The sequence below is a fragment of the Sciurus vulgaris genome (assembly GCF_902686455.1).
Source record: "Sciurus vulgaris genome assembly, chromosome: 18".
In the NCBI taxonomy this organism is placed as follows: domain Eukaryota; kingdom Metazoa; phylum Chordata; class Mammalia; order Rodentia; family Sciuridae; genus Sciurus; species Sciurus vulgaris.
Genome location: NC_136479.1, coordinates 32,564,854 through 32,585,986, shown reverse-complemented (window position 1 = coordinate 32,585,986; position 21,133 = coordinate 32,564,854). Strand labels below are relative to the sequence as shown.

The window sequence follows — 21,133 nt, the reverse complement described above, 5'->3', positions numbered from 1 at the left end:
AATTTAGCAAGACCCCGTCTCAAAATAAAAAATAAAAACAGCCGGGGGTGTAGCTCAGTGATAGAATGCCCCTCCCCAGTACCAAACACACAAGGACTCATCTCTAAGTATTCCTTCCTTTTTTTGGTGCTAACATAAATACCGATACTGCTGGTTATTGGTGTCGAGTTCTGCTTCCTCAAATGTTGAAGTAGAACACCAGAGAAGCATGCAGAGGCAAGCACATGAAGCAGGCTATGGCTGGGATTCTGCTCTCCCAAGAAGTGAGAGCCACCTGCCCCTTTACAGACTAAAGTTTCCCTTGTCCTCCTGCTTTCTTCCCCCTCATCTCTCTCCTTCCTGCCTAGTGACTAGGCCCAGCAGATGCCGGGGAGAAGACAAAAAGGTGAGAAGCAGATGGGCAGGGGGAAGGGCCAAATGGAGTGATCCAGGCAGGTGACAGCCCAGAGGGCATTAATTAGCAATTCCCTGCCTGCGGCCTTTTGGAAGGGGTAGTATAGGCTGGTAAACTTGGTGATCAAAGGGCTCCGGAGACATTGAGGTTCCATTCTCCCAGGGGCCGTCTCCAACTTCCCAGACTCAGATGGCCTCCATTTTCTCCATTTGACCAAACCCATTCCCTCTTCTACACTAACTGCCTGTCCTCAGTTTGGGCTCCAATACTACTGTTTTGAATTTTAAAGTCCAATTATTGATTTCTGTTATACGGAAAACCAGTTCTCTTACAGCCAAATCTGTTGTTTAGTATACAGTGGTCCTGTGGATATGGTGTTAAAGTGTGGGAGGAGAGAAAGAAGTTGGTAATCTGATGATTTTTTTTTTTTTTAAGTGGGCTTGAGTCCCTACGCTGTGACTTTCAGCCTTTTTTCTTACACATCACACAAAAATAACAGAGGACTCAAAATGTCTAATCATACTTTCTCCAGTTAGATAAAGCTCTGCTAAAATAGACTATATTATGGACAAGCATTTGTTATTGAGCAAAGAATGCTAAATTAAAAAAAAAAAAATTAGTTGCAGATGGACACAATGCCTTTATTTATTTATTTGTTTGTTTGTTTGTTTATATGCTGAGAATCAAACCCAGTGTCTCACAAATGCTAGGCAAGTGCTCTACCCCTGAGTCACAGCTCCAGCCCCAGAATGCTCTATTTTTAAAAGGTTATTTTTCCTCTCCTCCTGCCCAAAGCTGAAGGGTTTTCTACCGGGTATAAGAACTTGGTAGCATTTCTGGAAGTAAAACTCCAAAAGGTTTAGGAGCTCCCTGGAAACTGGGCCCTGAAGAGTTTTAACCAGTCCCTGCTCACCCTTTGGTAATTTGCCAATTGCCATCTGAAACAGATTCCATCTGAAACTGAAGGAAGTTCTGTGAAAAGAAGGGAAACTTACTTATACTGATAATAAAAGTTCCTAATTTTTTTTAACTTCTGAATTTCCTCATGCTGAGAATAAAAACTACCCCGTCCCTGCTACCAGGTGTCACTGACTTATCCTTCAGGTATCACATTAAGTCTACATGTATGTATTTCCTGCCTATTGTCTGGCTCTGTTGCCTCTTCTCTTATAAAAATCTTCCCTGGACCTTGAGTTTTCCGAAGATGGAAATTTGAAACAAACAAACAAAACTGTCTTCTTCCTTCAAAGCTGGCTTTAATTAAAACCTATTTTCCTGCCAATTTGATTACATCTCAGTGGAGCAGGAAGGAATGTACCTCTTCCCTGGCCCAGTAACTAAATGTTTGACTGGTTCTGGCTCCAGCAACTTTTGCTGCAGGTAAGCTGTTGATACTAAAAGTTCTGTTCTTGTCCCTGATGCCAGTCCAATAATGAGGACAAGATTTTGAGAAAAAGGAAAAAGAAGTTCTATTACTATATTAGCGAAGGAGAAACTCAGGGGACTCCTATCCCAGAGACTATGATTCTGTAAGGGGAACAGAGGGCTTTTAAAGAGGTGATTCAAAGGCTATGCGCCAGCTGTGCCCTGTCAGGAGTCATAATTCACTTGTAACCTTGGGAGATAGCCAATCCTGAAGCCTGGCCTCCTTCGTTCCTGTGGTGTATGAACTTGGCCTATGACAAGAAGGAGGTTAATATTGCTTCTACCATGGTTGGGGACAAGGAGAAGGAAAAGAGAAAGGGGAAAAACCAACCAAACAAACAAACAAAACCAGTTTTAATAGTTCTGCATAGGCAGAGTAGTGAGGGTTATCTTCAAACCATGAAATGAACCCATTATATTTCCCACTGTCAATTTCTATTTTCCATTACTATGGAAAAATGGATGATGTCATCTCCAAGCTGCTTCCTGCTGAAACTGGGCAATGAAGGGGGTCCTGGAATGGAAGAGCTTTACTTCCTGTTATTGTCAGTTTTTCTTTTAAACTTTTTTTTTCTTCTTCTTGGTGCTGGGGATTAAACCCAGGGGCGCTTAACCACTGAGCCACATCCTTAGCCCCTTTTTCATATTTTATTTAGAGTCGATTTCATGGAATTGTTTAGGGCCTCATGAAGTTGCTCAGTCTGGCTTTGAGCTCGAGATCCTTCTGCCTCAGCCTCCTGAGCCACTGGGATTACAGGCATGCACCACTGTGCCCAGCTTCTTTTGGACTTTTTACCGGAAGAGATGGAGAGATTCCAAGCTTGATGGGGCCGTGGAAGAAGCACACACACATATAGCAATTAATGTTTGACTGATTGTCCTGCATACTGTATTAATCTAGTTTCTTTTGCTATAGCCACATTTTGCCCCTCTCCTTCCCCAGGATACCAGGAAGGGTCTCTACTGTTACTTTCTGGGCTCAATTTAAGCATGCTTCTGGGAATGACCTTACTGAGGAGAGCAGTTAGCAACACCTTAACCCATTGCAGGTAAGTTTCTTGGCATAATTTAACTGCTGTCTTTTTTAAGGTGTGATTTATCTTTTCTATTTTCCTTCCAGATTGGGATCCCAGGACATGTGTAACTTCTGTTGGATATCCAATGAACCAGCTCACTTGTTGGGTCACTTCTTTTGATAATCTGAGAACACTTGTCAGTGCAATTAACAGCTTTCTGGGCTGATGTTCCTGGTGGCAAAGCCCCAGCTTCTAATGCCTGTCGTTCTGTGACCACGGCTTATCCAGCTATCTGCAGGTCCACTGCCACGAAGCTACTCCCCATCTGTGAAGAGGTCCCAGTTCAGCTCTGTCATGGACTGATCAGACAAGTCCAACCTGCTAGAGTAGATGGTCTCTAAAATACCTAGGCAGTTATGTCGTATTGTCCCATTATCATCTCATGGCCACAGTGTTGCTGGATTTGAGGTGGACACTGTTTTAAGGCTGACCTTGGGGTCAGCTGGTAGCTACCCCTCTGTTGTAGTAGGACCAAGACTTGGTGAGAACAAACACATTAATGGGTTGTCCTCAAGGGAACTTCTCAACCTCTTGTAGTAAATCACACATGGCAGTTACTGCCCAAAGGTGGGGTAGGGTGAGAGCATCCTTTTGCTGTGTAGTCAGGTTGTTTTAACAAATAGGCCACTGGTCATGGCACATCTCCCAATGTCCATCCCAGTGGTGGTTGTCCCCTGGCCACATGAGATGTTCTGTCAGATCTTAAAAGGGGAGACCATTCCTGTCCCCAGCTCACAATCTAGCAGTGTCAACACCCACTGCTATGTCCTCTGTGGCCAGCAGGTCCCCTTTTCTCATAAGCAAAAGGGACTGGGAGGCAGGACACAGACCAAGTCCTCTTTGCCCATTTCTCTACATCCAGGCAGCTTTTCTAGGACTTTCCCCCTAGCTCAGGGATGGTGTACCTGACCCATTGTGGAATGATCTGTGGCTGCCTGGGGTTGGGCTGAGAAACCCTGCCAGGCCTGTCAGCACTGTGTTGAAGGATTTCAGTCTTTTTAAACTTCCTCTGGTGTCCTGCTCTCCTTGCATATCAGAGGCAGAGCCTCTTTTTGTACCGTCCACCTAGTTTCTGACTGTTCAGACTCTTGATCATGAAACTGCATAAATGCCCGCACGTACGGCACTTCTTCCATTTACCTAACCTCTGACACACCAACTCCAACGGCATGATTGTAAAATAATTCAGAACACCATTCAATGACTGGATTTTGTTAGAGTCAAACATCATCTCTTTCTTAGACAGGTTTATGTCTATATGTGGTCCTTTCAGCTAAGACCTTTTTCAAGGGACTATCAGTAGGAGCAACACAGTGTTGCCATTGCCTCTAAGGGCCAGTAAGAGATGCAAACAAAAACACAAAAAGGGATGAGCAGAGGGGTCCCCAAAATCATGGCTGACAGAAGGAAACCTTTAAAACAGACAGTAGGTGTGTGTGTGGGGGGGGGATGCCCTAGGTTTCCTACTACCACTTAACCATGACCCCTACACTAATGATTCCACTGATGTCCCCACAGAGAGGGACCAGATGTGTGGAATCAAGGGTCTCTGCGTGCACACTAGGGAAGCTTACCAGATGGCTGAGGGGTTGCAACTTTACTGTATTCAGTTTTCTTTTTCTTGACGTAGACCAATTGGTGGAGCAACCCATACTGTTCAGGGAGAGAAAGAGGGAGTTCCCTGAAGCAAAAGGAGCCTCAGCAGGTACTGGGACAGTCCCTGGAGCCCTCCCTGTGCTTATGGGAACAGCTCCTTGATTCAACCCAAGGCAAATTCACCCTCTCAACAAGCTCACCAACCACCTCGCATCCTCAGCATGGATGCAGAAGGCCAGAGTGTGCATGGTGGGCGGGGGGGCGGTGTTCTTGGGTCCCATATGAGTCACCAAATGTGATACCAAAAGCTCATTCCTTGTCCCTGATGCCAATCCAATAATGAAGATAATATTTTGAGAAAAAGGAAAAGGAAATTCTGTTGCTCCGCTAGCAAAGGAGAAACACAGGGGACTCCTGTCCCAGAGGCTGTGATTCTGTCAGGGGGAACCGAGGCTTTTAAAGAGGTGATTTGAAAGCTGTGCTCCAACTGTGCCCCGTCAGGGGTCAAATGTTCTCTTGTAGCCTTGAGAGAAAGCCATTTCTCAGATCCTCTGGTGCCAGTGCTGAGGCCTGGACTCCTTCCTCCATTCCAGTGGTGTGAGAGCTGGAGGATTTCGGCCTAGGATGGGAAGAAGGTTAATATTGCTTCCATCATGGTTAGGGAGGGGGCGAAGGAGAGAAGAAAGGGGGAAAAAACCTTGTCAGTTTTCAAATGAGCCACAGTGGCAGAGCAGAGAGGGTTATGTTTGAAGCATGAGGTGGACCTTGTTATACTGCCTTTCTCTAGAACTGCCTGTCTCCTTGGTGTGGGGGAATGACAGTGGTGATTTGCATTCAATTCTCTGAGGAACCTGTTGATTTTCAGTTTAACCAGTCTTTTTCTTATTGTGAGGATGGGCGTGGTGATTTCCAAGCTCTTTATATGTGACAGCTGAAACCAAAAGTCAAAAGTCTCCTCTCCTGGACTTCTAACACCACTGCTTTGATACATTTCAAATATCTGGTTTCTTTATATATATATATATATATATATATATATATATATATATATATATATATATATATTTTTTTTTTTAGTTATCAATGGACTTTAATTAAATTATTTATTTATATGTGGTGCTGAGAATTGAACCCAGTGCCTCACACATGCCAGGCAAGCGCTCTACCACTGAGCTCCAACCCCAGCCCATCTGGTTTCTCACACTCAAAATTATTCACTAATTTTAGTAATTTTGCCACTGTGTCTGTGTGAGAGGTAGGCCTGTAATCTTCCTTTATTGTAATATCCTTTATGGGATTTGGAATTAAGATGAGGTTTTTCAAATGAGTTGGGAATGTTCCTTCTTTTTTGTTTTCTGGAGCAGAATTTTAGGATTCCATGTAAAGTGTTTGTTAAGTGTTTGGAAGATTTGCTGGGGAAACAATCTGTGCCTAGTATTGTCTTTGGCAGAGTGTTTTAAATTATGCATTCAATTTAGTTGAAAAATATAGCATTATTTGGGTTTATCTTCCTTCTTGTGTTCATTTAAAAAATTTTTTTAGTTGCCAATGGATCTTTATTTTATTTATTTCTATGCGATGCTAAGGATTGAACCCAGTGCCTCACACATGCTAGGCAAGCACTCTACCACTGAGCCACAACCTTAGCCCTTATGTTCATTTTGATAAGACTTTTTTGAGGATTTGTTCATTTTATCTAAATTTCCAAATTAATTTAAATGTATACCCTATCACAAAACTACATGTCTAGCCCAACGGATTACACTTTTTTATTTTTTATTTTTTGATTCTGGTGATTGAACCAAGGAGCATTTTACCACTGAACTACATTCCTGGCAATTTTTATTCTTATTTTGAGATAGGGTCTCACTAAGTTGTCTAAGCTGGCCAGGAACTTTTAATTCTCCTGCCTTAGACTTCTGGGTCACTGGGATTATAGAGGTGTGCACCACCATGCCCGATTTTTCTTTCTTGCTTGCTTCTTTTCTTTTTTGCTTGATATGAGGTCTTGCTGTTTTGACCAAGTTGGCCTCCATATCCTGGACTCAAGCGATCCTCAGCCTCTAAAGCACCTGAAACTACAGTTCTGTGTCTTTGTATCAGGCCCATATTCTGCTTCTTGTGTCTTTAAGCTAGTCATGATTATCTGTCACCTGGGAGCTGGTTTGTCCTCTGTACAAAAGTGTTTTCTAGGGGCTGGGGTTGTAGCTCAGTGGTAGAGCACTTACCTAGCATGTGTGAGGCACTGTGTTCGATCCTCAATACCACATTAAAAATAAATAAATAAAATAGGTATTGTGTCCATCTACAACTAAAAAAAGATTTTTTTAAAAATGTTTTCTAGTTCAAACCGTCCAGAATCCTTTTCTTCCATTCCCTTTTAGTTTCAGACCCAGGAAACACAGCCCCTTCATAATGGATTTTCAAATTAATGGCCATGTTTTCAAATCAATGCCAATTGACACACTCCTGGCTCCCACTGGCTGAAGTACTCCGTCCAGGCCTAAGTTTTCATCCACCTGTAGGCATTCGGTGCTGGCTGGCATCTGTAGGCAAGTCTAACTCTGCTGTCCTGCCTCACTGTGTGCTAACCTGCTTCTCATGTTCACATGATGTCACTAACATAATGACACAGGTTTTGGAAATCAGGACTGGGTTCTCGTTCCCCTGGTGTTGAAGATTAAACATAGAAAACAAGTTTGATTTGAGGGACAGAGCAGAAATAGACTTCAGAGAGAAGGGGACCCAGAGCTGGTATCCCTGGGAGGCGGGTGTGTCTTGCCCCTTTATAGATCTCAGGTCCCCACCCCTTCTTCCTGTCTTGCCTACAAAAGGCTTGAAGGGAGCCACCCCGGGGTTCCTCATGAGAGGCTCCTTGTGTTGTGGGGAGCAACTCCCTGGTAGTGTTGGTGACCAGTTGAGAGGGAGGAAGAGGTCTGAGGTGTAAGCATTCCATTTCCTTTTCTTTGAATTGGCCCCAATCTTTCTGACCCCATCATCCACTATCTACGCTTGATGTGGGGCAGATGAGGCTGGACCCTGGAGGAATTTTCAGGAAGCAGCTTTATTTAAGTTGTAGCAGTCCAGAGGGCCTCATGCCTAAAAATCTCTGGACCCTGGATCTGGAAATTCCTTTAGATTTATACTCAGTGGGGTGGTTATGTGACAGTGGGTGGATACATAACAGTTACTCTTTGTCCCATATTTTAGGTCAGACAGAGATTTCCCAAGTTTTTACCAAGAAAACAGAAATAGTGACTTGGACAGCAACAAGCCTGATTGCAGACCTAGCTTTTACGAGAAAGAGAAACCTGGCCTCACAGCAAAGGGAAGCCTCACACTGCAATGAGCTCTCTGCAGAAATCTCACTGACATTCTTTGTAAAGATCTTGTTCACTAGGAGAGAAGCTGATGTTTTACAATTATGGCGGGGGTGTCTCTTTGGTGTGTGTTGGGGGGTACCTGGTGGCTGCATCATGCTGACCACATGTCCTTTGCCACTGTCTCAATAACATGTCATCACAAAGGAGCAACAAGTTGGGAGATGAGGTCTCGCTGGTGGCTTGGGGGAAAATAACTTGATGGCTCACACAAATGTAGAGGGCTTGGCAGAAAGCAGGAACTAGAAGGCAGGAAGAAGGTGAAAGGAAAGTGAAACACACACACACAAGCAGCACAGAAACCAGGCAGAGAGATCCACAGTTAAGAAGCTTTATTTGTCTGACAAAGGCCTTCACTCAGAAAAGGTGAGAGAGGGCAGGGAGAATGCAACTCTGGGGTATTTTATAGGGCTGCTTGCGTAAGCTTGCATGAGCTGCCCGTGCGAAGCCTTGTGGTGGATTATTCGGTCGAATGAGGAGATATGTCAGTTACATGGGTTAACAGGGGGTGAGAGGAACGGGGAGCTAGCTGCTAACTTTTGTTTCCTCTGTGAGCACCTCTCTATGGCAGGAAAGCAAAACATTTTATAAAACAGAGGTAAGGATTTAAAAAAGGGCTGCACAGATGGTAAGCTTTGGACCTAATAGAAGGGAGTCTGGAAGCAAGCCGTTGAGGGACCAATGGGGCATCGAGCGTTCCAGAAGCCTTCCTAACTGCACAGTCCTTGGGGATAGAACTAGGAGGGGAACCTCGTGCCTCCTGACTCAGCTTGCCCTCCCGCACCCCTCACTTCAAGGCCTTGCTGCCTGATGTCGGCTGGAAGAACAGAAGTGCTACATTTTTGAACCAACTCTACTTCTTGCTGAAAGAGAGCCTGCCTGCTTGGGAAGGCTGATGATGTTAGAGGCCAGAGTTCGAGACACAGCAAATCCTTGGGGGCTCAGAAAACTGCAGGATCAGTTTTCAGGGTCTCTAAGAGGTGCAGCAGGAGCTGGATGTTCTTTGGCTGGTCAAAGCATGAGTCGTGCTGCTGAGTCTTGTTTCAAATTCTTTAATCATGTATGCAGACATTCCAGAAATTGCCATTATTGGTATATAATTTCTCTGTGGATAATTTCTTATTGGTTCTTGGATTTAAAAAAAATTCTCTACCTAGGGCCCTGATCACATTCCCGATGTCTAATAAAGGACTCCAGGTTTCCACAGACACATACCTCAGACATTTCAAGTGGCACAAGATTTTGGTTGTGGTGCTGGCCTTTGCATTTTGGGTGAGTATTCCTCCTTCCACTTATCTCTATCCACTTACAGAGCTTGAGCTGGTTACTTTCATCAGGGAGAAGGAGGCTGAGAGAAATGCTCCATCTTCCCGCTTCTGATCCAGAAGCAGAAGCGTTGTGGCTGGACCAGCTCTTAGAAAGGGAATAGCAAGCTGTATCAGGTAGGGATAGGAGATAAGGAGCCCCAAACCAGCCCAAGAGAGTTCGCTTGAGAAGATAGAAATCTAAGCTGCGCATGCTCTCTCTTTCTCCAGCTTTTTGCATTTCTGTTCCAGTTCAAATGACTCCTTTCCAGTTCTTAAAACTGAGAAAGGTGCTATCACCCATACCTTGTCTCTAGGACACCCAGTGTCCCCTCCCCACCTTGGTGCATATGTAGAAGTTTCCTTTCTCCCTGGTTCTGCTGGGGAAAGTTGTAATTCTTCAAAAAGGGCTTTACAAAGAAAACACAGAGTAACAAAGCAAAGGAGAATGCAAGGATGCAAATGCATGTTTTGACAAAGAAGAAAACAGTATATTGACCTAAATAATGATCGGCTATGACCTGAGTTGCTTTCACAGCATCTTTTTCTGAGTGTTAGTTCAAATGTGTCCATGTTGCCAGGCATAGCGGTGAATGCCTATAATCCCAGTGACTTCGGAGGCCAAGGTAGGAGGATCTTAAGTGGGAGGCCAGCCTCAGCAACTTAGTGAGATCCTGTCTCAGAAATAAAAAGGGCTGGGTATGTAGCTTAGTGATAAAGCTTCCCCAGGTTCCATCCCCAGTACCTGCCCCCCAAAATATTCTCAATGTTTAGGTAAGTTAACAATACTGCTGTGACTACTAGTTATGGTGAAACTCAAAATCTTTTCTTTCTGTTTTTCCCCTTATTTATTTATAATTTTATTGTGGTAAAATACAAATGATGTACATTCAAGTGTACATTTCAGTGATATTAAATATATCCAAAATGTTGTGTGATCATTAGCACCTTCTATCCCCATAACTCTATCCATCCTACAAAACTGAAATTTGGTACCTGTTGACAATGACTCATTCCCTCCTCCCATTAGCTCTGGGAACCACGATTCTACTTTATGCCTCTGATTTGGACTACTATAATTGCCTCATGGAGGGGGAGTCATACACCACTTATTTGGGGTTGGGAGGACTGGCTTATTTCACTTTGCATCATCTTCTCAATCAACCATGTTGTGGCATGTGTCAGAATTTCTGTCCTTTGAGGGCTGAATAATATTCCACTGTATGGGAATATACGACATTTTGCTCACTTGTTCATCTGTTAATAGATTATTAGGCTACTTCCATAGTTCAGTTTATTGTGAACAATGCTCTTAAGAATATGGGAGTACACATCTTTTTGTTTTGTTGCCGTTGATGGGTATTGAACCCAGGAGTGCTTAACCACTGAACCACATCCTCAGCCCCTTTTAAAATTTTTTATTTATAGACTGGGTCTTGCTAGGTTGCTTATGGCCTCCCTAAGTTGCTGAGGCTGGCCTTGAACTTGAGATCCTCATGCCTCAGCCTCCTGAGCTGCTGGGATTACAAATGAGCCCCACTGTACCTGGTCTGGCTCTGTATCTTTTGAGATTCCACTTTCAATCTTTGTAATCAAATATTGAGAAGTGGAACTGCTTCATTAAATGGTAATTTCTATTTTTAAGTTTTTGAGGAACTTCCAAAGTGTTTCCCACAATAGCCGTGCGATTTTACATTTCTACCAACATTGTACAAATATTCTAATTTCTGTACATCATTTTTTCTGTTGTTGCCTTTTTTAGTGGTAGCCATCCTAGTGGGTATAAGGTGGCATTTTATTGTGATTTTGACTTATACTTTTCTAATGACTTGGGATGTTAGGTATCTTTTTTGCATACTTGAGTACTCTTGTGTACATGTGGTACTGGGGATGGTACCCAGGACCTTGCGCATGCTAGGGGAGCACCCTACCACTGAGCCACATCCCCAGTCCTTTAAAAGTTTTTACTTTTGAGACAGAGTCTCCATAATTTTCCCAGGTTGGTCTTGAACTTGCTATTCTCCTGCCTCAGCCTCCCTAGTTCCACAAATTACAGGCAAGTGCCACCCACTAGTATATTTTCCTTGGAGAAATATCTATTCAAGTCCTTTGCCCATTTTTTAATCAGGTTGCTTTTTCTTGTTCAATGTCAGGGATAATTTATATATTCTGAATATCAATCTCTTTAGATATGTGATTTGTAAACATTTACTTCTGTCCTGTATATTGCCTTTTCACTCTGTTGACTAATTTCTTAATTTTCATAAAGTCCCATTTGTGTTCTTTTTTTCCTTCATTTACCTGTGCCTTTGGTATCATACCCAGGAAATCACTGCCTAATCCCATGTCATGAAGTTTCTCCCTAGGTTTTCTTCTGTGGTTTTATAGGAAAGAAAGTCCTGCAAGTCCTGCTCGCTCTTCTTTTCATCTTTGTACATTCTGCATTCTTTCCCTCTCCCTCTCTCTCTCCCTCTCCCTGTCCTTGTCCCTCTCAATTCTCCTTCTAAATCTAGGATGAGACAAGGGTGGCCATGGAATGGAAAGGCGGGTTCCTCCTGGTTTTGGAGTACAGAGAGAAGGACTTCTAAGGGGAGGGAAGAGCTGGAGAATGGGGTCTGGCAGGAGTGTGTGCAGATAGTGGTGTAAAAACTAACGAGGACCAGGAGTTGTTTATTCTCTGTGAGATTTACCCAAACCCACTGAAACATGGTTTTCAGCATGAGCCAGTGTCTGCAGTTGTGTGTGGTGGCTGCTTAGATTCCAAACTGTGGGTCAGAAGCAGTGTAAGGCAGACAGTTGCCCTGCCTGATACCTACCAGGCACCCAGGCAGGGGAGTTGGAATCTCCCTCCCAGGAGGAAACTGAGGAACGCACCCACTGACAAGTGCCTCTTTCTCTACTCACAGGTCTTGTACTTCAGGATTTTCTGGTCTGGCAACACTGACCCTTGGCCTCCAAGGCCCCATTCTGTATACACACCCTCTACTTCTCTCTCCCAGACATTCACCAACCTGACCCACCTTCTCTATTGGCCTCTGACCCCAGGAGATGGGGGCGACCTTTTGGCCTCCACCAGCCCCAAGACCTCCACCTACCACCTGAGGCATCCTGCTCAGGCCACCTATGCCCTGGGAAGCTACCTGGAGGTTGTCCTTGTGGCCAGGGACCAACGGGGCAGGCCCAAGACCCATGGTGGGGATTTGTTTCAGGCACGATTGCTGGGTCCAGGATTGAAAGCAGGCGTCCCGGGGGATGTCCAGGATCTGGAGAATGGCACATACCTGCTGTCCTTCCCTCTGCTCTGGGCTGGGAGGGCCCAGGTGCAAGTGCGGCTGATCCATTCCAGCGAGGCCGTTGGGGTTCTGCGGAGAATCTGGAGAGAACATTGGGCCACAGTTGATTTCATAGGCTATTTCCGGGGACCCAAGGGAGATGAAGAAAATGTGTCTTGCAATGTGACTCCCTTGTTGACTAGGGAGGAAGACTCCTTCTGTTACTACAAGGATGAAGATTCAGGTGAACTCTGGTTCTGTGCCCAGCCCCCCACCCTGGCCTGCAGCATGCTGGTGGGACATTCAGCTGGACATTACTGGAATGTGACCACATCCCATGAAGAGGCCCTGCTGGCTTGGTAAGAAAACCCCGAATCTGTATTGTTACTTATCCTTGAAAGCCCAGCAGGCTTAAGTTTACAAAATAGAGGGCCACACAGGTCACAAAGACACAAAAGTGGGTCTTTACAAAGCACAGAGTCCTCTCTTCCACAGGATCTGTTGCTCAGGATCCAGCACATACTCTCATTCCAAATCCTGATACTCGTGAGCAGCACCGCTCAGATCCACTGCACTCCTCCACCTTTCTTTTCCTGTGCCCTAAAAGTGGGAAGTCTGATGTTTGGAGAGATGTGATGCTACAGATGCATAGACATCACTTCATAGTGTGGCAATGATTTGAGTGGCAGAAGTTTTTAGGCATGAGAAACAACACATTAATTAGCTTATCAGATCTTTCCTCTTGGATTCTTGAATATTCATTTCTCAGGTATAAGAAGAAGGAAGGGAAGGGACCCCATATCATCAGGGTCCCTGCCCAATTCCTGCTTCCTGGCCCCTGTGATTATTCTGCCTTGGCTCTTAGCCTTGCCATTCATCTCTTCACATCTATGAAACCCATTTCCTGAGCACTCTCTATACACAGGGACTTACACTGAAGACTGACTACTGGTAGATCATAGTCAGCATCCCTGCTGTCTATGTTTTCAGTGATGCATGTGACTTTTTATGAGGTGCAATGAGAGCTTCACTGTCATGTGACCTGAGTGGCCTGAGGACACAGAAAGGGCACTCTACCCAGCCTACGATGGTCAGGACAGGTGATCATTTAGCTGCAACTTGAAGGAGACTTATGAACATGGAGAAAAAGAAAAGAGCCGCAGTCCTTTCAGCTCTTCTGCAGGGAGAGACGTTGATTTCAAAAGCAGCAGCACATAGGCGGCCAGGGAGTAGGGGGTTGAGGAGTGACCCTGCCAAGTTAAAAAGAAACAAGCACTGTAGGCTGGAAGCCAAGCAAGATGAAGGCTGAGAAGTGTCCACAGTGTCAGGGTAGCTGGCCTTCTGGGGCAAAGAATGGGAATGACAGTGTCAGGTGCCATGGTGCACACCTCTAATCCCAGTGACTCAGGAGGCTGAGACAGGAGGATTGCAAGTTCAAGGCCAGCCTCAGCAACTTAGCAAGACTCTGTCTCAAAATAAAAAATAAAAAGGGCCAGGGATGTAGCTCAGTGGCAAAATGTCCTGGCTTCAATTCCCAGTTTAAAATAACAAGAACAACAACAAAACATTGGAGTGACAGAGAAGAAACAGGAAGAACATACTGACTCTTAGTGAGCTCTACTGTCCTTAAGAACTGAGATCCCTGGGATGAGGGAAGCATTTTCTAAGATGGGAGAGCAGGGGAGCTGGTCTCCAGAAGAGAGGGTTCCCGAAAGCAAATGAGAAGGAGGCAAAAACAGGTCCCCAGAAGATGTCTGAGTGCAGGCAGAGCAAAGATAGATGGCATTGCCTAGATGAGGGGTGGAGAGGGGTTGCCTAGAGAAGCAGCAGGTGAGGGGGCTGGCAGTTGAGATGACCATGGCTCCATGCCCAGCTCCAAGCAGCATAAAAGGTAACCCTGGCAGCTATGAGTAGTTGAAGGAGCTAAATGGCCGAAGCACCCAAGAGAGCTGAGCTGGGGACACTTCTTGTCCCCAGATGCTCATCTTGAGGCTCCTTGTGGAATTCACAATAGCATTCGGTCCCCAGCCTGAGAAGTTAGCACAGAAACCCTGATCTTCCCTGACCAGTTTTATGTACCCTTAGGAAAGAGGAACCACAGGGCTAGGTTTGTGGCTCAGTGGTAGAGTGCTTGCCTCGTGTGTGAGGAACTGGGGTCAATTCTCAGCATCGCATGTAAACAAATAAAATAAAACTCCATTGACAACCAACAAAATATTAAAAAAAAAAAAAAAAAGGAGAACCATGTGTCCTTTTGGCATTAGTTGTTAGAAAATAAATCTATGATTCAATGCAGGAGACACCTTAGCATGTCGTGTGGAGGTATAGCCCAGCATCTCTGGAGTGAGATTGCTTGGGTTTGAATACCTGCTCCACCGATTACTCTGTGCCAATTACTAGTGACGTCATCTCCTATTACTTAAAAGTTACCTAACCTCTCGGCATTTCGTCCCCCCCCCCCTTGTTTGAAAAAAGGTATAATAATAGTAACCACATGGCAGAGTTGTGATGAGGAAAAAAAGTCAGCGCAAGTAAAGCGCTTAGAACTGGGACGCCACGGGCGGATGTCTTAGCTTCTGCTGCTGTTGAATCCCTCCCTATGCCGCGCCAGACGCTGTCCAAGGTGCTGGAGGTTCACAAGCTAGAAGAGGGCGGAGGACATCCTGTAGCAGCCTAACAGTCCGCTGATAGAAAACAGGCATTAAAAAGATAATCGAATGTGTAGTGGACATGAATTTGCAATTCCAAGTTCAGGTGTTTTCTTCATCTTTACTCCCATTCTGAAGATTTGTGCAGCTGGGCAGACAGGAAGGGTTCCTCTTGTATATGGCCCTGTAGAGCAACCCACCTTGATGATCAGGAATCCTTCCTTAGTCCTCTTTCAACAGGAGTCCCCCCAGAGCAACCGCTCTCCAAGCCTGTGTGGTCTTGGGTAGCTCTGGGTAAACAGGCACCCCTGCCACGGGGTTCAGAGTCCCTGAGATCAATTTGTGTCTTGCCCTGGAGCTCTATGGGACACTAGGGTCTTGAATTCTCATGGCAGGCCATGCTTGTGCAACTTTTCAAATTACAGGGCTAAATTCTTGACCCCTCCCCGGAAAGCAAATTCTCTCCCTTTCCTAGGACACAAACTTGGCGATTGTCTATTCCTTCTCATGCATCAAAAGCATATGGAATGCACAGTCCTGCTTAGGCACTGGGAATAGAGCAGTGAACAAAGACACTGCTCCCTCTTGCTCTCTTTTCCTTTTTTGGTACTGGGCATCAGATCCCTGGATCTTGTGCATGCTATGCAAGCCTCTGCCACTGAGCTACACCCCCAGCCTAAGATCCTGCTCTCTTAAACTTCCTTATGAAAGAAGGAAGCCATGGTAAACAATAAACATAAGAATAAGCAAATTATATAGAAGGAGATGTGTAATATAAGAACTTTAAATATAGAGGATGAAAGATTAGGAGTGAGATTAGAAGGCAGAAGTGGGGAGACTGAAAGGAAGGATATTTCTCAGTAATCAGGGAAGAAATTTGAGGTGCTTTGAACTCAAGTTGTAGTAGTAGAGGTGTTTAAAGGAGTTCATTTCTGGATATATCCTGAGGCAGAGACCACTGGATTTCCTGAGAGACAGAATGTGGAATGTGCATAAAAAGCGAACTCACAAGAGGAACATGATGGTACATACCTGTAATCTCAGCTACTTATGAAGCTGAGGCAGGAGAATTGCAAATTTGAGCCCAGCCTGGGCAGCAACTCAGAAAGATCCTGTATCAATTTTTTTTTTCTTTTCATTTTTGATGGTGCTGGGGATAGGAACCAGGGTTTGTACTATCATTGAGTTACCTCCTCATCCCTTTTATTTATTTTTTTAAATGTTGAAACAGGGCAATTGCTAAATTGCCCAAGCTGGGCTCAAACTTGTGATCCTCCTACTTCAGTCTCCTGAGTCACTAGGATTACAGATGTGCATTACTGTGCCTGGTTCAAAATAAAACTTTTAAAAAGGGTTGGGGATGTAGCTTACACAGAAGCAACCAGAAGAATGAGGTAGACAGGTGGGAGAATCCAGCTGGGGTGGGTGTAGTGAGACCAAGAGAAGCATTAAAATGTCTTACAAAGGGTCTGAGTGCACCTGACTGTAATTCCAGTGATTGGGACGTTGAAGTGGGAGGATCTCAAGTAGAAGGCCAGCCTGGGCAATTTAGCAAGACCTTATCTCAAAATTTTAAAAGATAAAATAAAGATTGCCACAAATGTAACTCGGTGGTAAAGCACCCCTACGTTCAATCCCCAGAAAAAGAAACAAAGAAAAGAAAGGCTTCAAGCATCTTCTGGTAGGAAATGTATTTTTTAATTTTCTGATGCTTTGATGTTTTGTGACCTTGCAGACCTGGGAGGGACTGCCTTTCCCAGGGTTAGCTAACTCCTAGAGATGGCAAACAACCTGCCTTTGAGTGAGCCTTTGATAAGCAGACCCAACCATCCCGAGTCCACCCCATTTACTATCTCTTTTTGTCAGGCTCTGGGCACCATCTTCTGCCTCCAGTTACCCCATGGCTAGGTACCTGACAAATAAAAACCACCTCTCATAGTCCAGAGCCCATTGAACTTATTCAAACTAGCCTATTTTAAATCCTCACCCTGTCTTGTCCATTTTTCCAAAGTTTGCAGTAAAGCCCATTACCCATGTTCTTTCTGCTCCTTCTGCCTCCTGTCCCTGGCTTGTCCCTGGCACTTTCCCCTGTGACCCTGTATGGCATGCCATGCTGCCTCCTCATGGGAACTGTGTGCCACAAACTATTTTCAGTGGGAAATGGCTCCCGATCTGTTGACTTTACCATACCTAGATAAACCCAAATCCTGGGCACGTTTTAAAACAATTCTATTTTCTGCACTGACAAAATCCCTGAGGCAGGGAAATTCAAAGAATCTGGATCCTTGAACACCGGTTTCCAACTCCTCGAAAACACTCACTGTCTTCCAGGATCCTGGACACTGGAACAGGAGCCTTTACCTATTAGAACCTCCTTCCCTCTGCGAACCCCTATTTTGATTCCTTGCTCTCATATGTTTCCATTAAGGGCTTCCTTCTTGATAAATGATTTCTCTTCAGGAATCTGACAGACAAGCTCCTCCCTCAGGGTATTGGTCGAATTTATGTGGCCCTGGATACAAACAGGAATCTGGGTAAGTGTCACTGGGGCTTGCAGATAGGGCAGCCTTCAGTCCATGCCTATGGCCCTAGCTGCTTCTATACCCACTTATTGTTCTACTTACAGTTCTGTCCCCTGCACGACCATGCTACCCTGCAATCCCAGCTCCAAAGCCCTCTGGCTTCTACCACCAAGATGTGTGGCACTCACTGGCCTGCTCCAACAGACACTTCCCCACTGCTGACAGCATCCTGGGCTGCCTGGCTGGCCACATTATCCACATGATGGGGGATTCCACGCTTCGGCAGTGGTGGGAATATCTGCGTGACACAGTGCCCTGTGAGTAGGGGAGCGAGGGAGAGAACAAGAGGAGGTTCGGGGCCACCAGAAGGCAGAAAACATCCATCATGTCAATGGGGCCAAAATGCCTAGATTTCAGGAGAGTGATGTGAAAGGACAGGATACCTGCATTTCGGGCAGAGGAAGGGTTGGGAAAGAGGGTATGCAAATTATGCACCTTAACCATGAAGTAGATGATTAGGGTGCTCATAATTCAGGTGTGTAGATAACCATGGCTGGAACTAAGGATCTGCTGGGGGAAACTGGAGGGCCAGAGTTGGAATTTAAAGGCGGGAAAAAAAAAACCTAGAGTCATCAGTATTTGGGGGTTAATCCTGAGACATTCAGGAGACATCAGATGTTTTTTAGGAGAGTTTTCATTTGTTGGACAAATTGGATTGGAAAAAGAAAAAAACCAAAGTCCAGTTATAGGACAATAGTAGAGGCAACACAAGGTGAGATTAAATTGTTAAAGAAATAGAATGTTCTAGAATGAATAGATGACTGGGTGACTTTGGATAACTACTGAATGGATTCAGAACAGAATTCACTGGGGTGCCTGGAAGAGGGGCAAGGGCATAGGAGTGGGACAAGGTGGTGTATCTATTTTGTGCTCCTTCATACTGGGTTTAAGAGATGGGAAGGGGCTTCCAACAGAACATATGGATAAGGTGTTTGAAGATGTGGGATTTGAGTTGAAATGAACTCAGACCTGTAGATAAGAGTTGTGGTATTTATTACTTTGGGGATAAAAGTCAAAAGAGATGGGAATGTCCAGGAAGGTGAGTCCCATCTGACTTTATTTCCTTTAAACGCCAGAATTTAGAGCAAATTCCACAATATAATGCGTTAGGCAATAGACCTTATTATTAAAAGAGGTAACATGAAAGCAAAGATGAGAAAGGAAAGAAAGACATAGGACCAGGCACGGTGGTTCATGCCTGTAATCCCAGTAGCTCGGGTGACTGAAGCAAGAGCATCAGGAGTTCAAAACCAGGCTCAGCAATTTAGCGAGGCCCTGAGCAACTTAGTGAAGCCCTGTTTCAAAATAAAACATAAAAAAAGGGTTAGGGGGTGTGGCTCAGTGGTTAAGTGCCCCTTGGTTTCAATCCCTGATACCAAAAAAAAAAAAAAAAAAAAAAAAAGAACACAGGCACCCAACCCTCTCCCCACCTGACCTCCTGTCATCCCACAAAGAGAGATATGTGGGGCTCACAGGGTCAGTCTGTGTTCTCAGGGAGGGGAAACATTTCTCTTCCACCCCACTAAGGGCCTCATTAAGTTGCTGAGGCTGGCTTTGAACTCACAATCCTCCTATCTCAGCCTCCTGAGGTGTGGGCCACAGTGTCCCACTGCGAACAGTCTTATAGGGGGCTTCTTGGTGTAAAACAGTCTAGAGGTGAGCATCTGTCTGTTTACAGGAGTTGTCTGAAAATACCAGCTACCTCATCTGGAAACTGAGGCCTGTAGGATGTTGTCTGCTTCCATCTCAAAAAACGGAAGCCTCTAGCCTCCCAGGAGGATTATCCTGGGTGTAGCTTCTCCCTCTGGGAGGAAGGGGATCCCAAGTCTCAGCTAATTAAAAATTGAGTCAATGTCAGGTGACCTTGTATAGGGACACTGTGGGAAAATTTACTCTTGGCAGAGACTGGACTAGTGCCCCAAGCAAAAGATGGGTTTCTGAATGAGTGGACGCTCAGGAGAGAAGGTTGGCAAAACCAGAGTGTTGGCTGGCTGACATGGTGCTTTTCTGTGAATCAGAAAAAGGCACCTCTTGGGACTCATACAGACCTGGAGCACATGGCAGGACAAGCATGCAGGGATTTCATGCAAAGACAGATTCTCTTGGTGCAGGTGTCGTCTAGCATATGAGTAGACAGATTGGATCTCAGCCACTGGCATCCTGGGCTAGCCACCATGGTGCAAGGACATACATTGGACAACCCATGTCTCTACCTTGAGGCAAATCTTCTTCCAGTGGTGTATGAAGAAACCTAATGGGCAAATTCAAGTTGGAGAGCTCAGGGAAGAGACTGCAAAACACCACTAAGAAAGGAGAAGCCTTCTGCAGGAAAATCAATGCAACAGAATGCTATAGGAAGCTGGAGAGGCTGAGGACTGAGAATCTTTCAGATTTGGGAACCAGGAGGTTACTGGCAATATCATAAAACAGAGAGCAAAACCAGGTAGTCATAGAATACCTGTGTGCTAACAGATGTTAGATCCTATACATTTTTTAAGTGAGGAAGTACAGCCCTATATTAACCTCTGATTCCTACTCTTTCATCCTCCCAACAGCCCTGAAACCAGTGGACCTACATGCCCTATATCAGGTGGGGCCCCTGATGGCCGTGGAGACCTCTCGGGGCATAGTGCTGCACTGGCGAGCCCACAGCTGGCCCCTGCGCTCCTTACGCACACCAGTGGCCTCCCTGCACTCCGTGGCCAGGGAGCTGGCGGGCCTGGCTGGGGGCCCCCACACTGTAGTGGTGCTGGGCCTGGGAGCCCATTTCACCACCTTCCCTCCATCCGTCTTTGCAAGACGACTGGCAGGGATTCGGGCAGCTGTGATGGCCCTGCTGAACCGGGAACCCAGCACTCTTGTGGTCATCAAACTGGCCAACACTGGCTATAAGTCTGTGTATGGCAGCGACTGGTTCACCCTGCAGGTGAACCGGCTCCTGCGAGCTGCCTTTGCTGGCCTCCATGTGGCCTTTGTGGACGCTTGGGAAATGACCTCCAGCCTGGCCCTGCCTGACAACATCCACCCAAATCAGCTTATTGTGCGCAATGAAGTGGACTTACTACTCTCCTTCATCTGTCCCACCTGAGAGCGTCTGAGAGTTGTGGGCCTAGGTTGACAAAGGACCTGGGCCAGAGTTGTAAAGAAAAACATAGCCATAATAAAACTTCTGGAATAAGGGCAGATGCCATCAACTTCTCTTATGGCAATATGTGACAGCTTCTTAAATGATTCAGCAGATTCTATTCTTGCCCCATGCCAACCCCTCCTCCACTAAGAACAAGAGTGATTATTTTTTATTTTTGTTTATTTATTTGGTACCAGAAATTGAACCCAGGGGCATTTTACCACTGAGCTACATCTCTAGCCTTTTTTTTTTTTTTTTCCCCCTTTTCTAGCAGTTACTTTGGGCCTCACCAAGTTGCTGAGGCTGGCCTTGACCTTGCCAACCTTCTG

The 21,133-nt window shown here is 45.3% G+C and overlaps 1 protein-coding gene across 4 annotated transcripts; it reads left to right on the top strand.

Moving 5' to 3' along the window:
- The first annotated feature begins 248 nt into the window (after nucleotides 1-248).
- LOC306649606 (NXPE family member 3-like) lies at nucleotides 249-21,053 on the top strand. Of its 4 annotated transcripts, XM_079120690.1 has the most exons (9): nucleotides 249-385; nucleotides 1,645-1,774; nucleotides 2,763-2,868; nucleotides 4,526-4,600; nucleotides 9,029-9,143; nucleotides 12,082-12,806; nucleotides 17,556-17,629; nucleotides 17,722-17,934; nucleotides 20,233-21,053. In XM_079120690.1, the coding sequence occupies exons 5-9, from the start codon at nucleotides 9,048-9,050 to the stop codon at nucleotides 20,763-20,765; spliced, it is 1,641 nt and encodes a 546-aa protein (XP_078976816.1). In that variant the 5' UTR covers nucleotides 249-385; nucleotides 1,645-1,774; nucleotides 2,763-2,868; nucleotides 4,526-4,600; nucleotides 9,029-9,047; the 3' UTR covers nucleotides 20,766-21,053. The 4 variants fall into 4 exon arrangements, with proteins under 4 accessions (XP_078976816.1, XP_078976814.1, XP_078976813.1 ...); XM_079120688.1 differs by lacking the exon at nucleotides 4,526-4,600; XM_079120687.1 differs by lacking the exons at nucleotides 1,645-1,774; nucleotides 4,526-4,600 and having other exon boundaries at nucleotides 256-385.
- The last annotated feature ends 80 nt before the right edge of the window (nucleotides 21,054-21,133 follow it).

Excerpts from the sequence above, each read along its gene's own strand:
- LOC306649606 (XM_079120687.1), top strand. The coding sequence starts at position 364 with ATGCCGGGGAGAAGACAAAAAG. Across the intron at positions 12,807-17,555 it reads GAAGAGGCCCTGCTGGCTTG|GAATCTGACAGACAAGCTCC; the intron begins GTAAGAAAACCC and ends ATTTCTCTTCAG. Across the intron at positions 17,935-20,232 it reads TCTGCGTGACACAGTGCCCT|CCCTGAAACCAGTGGACCTA; the intron begins GTGAGTAGGGGA and ends TCCTCCCAACAG.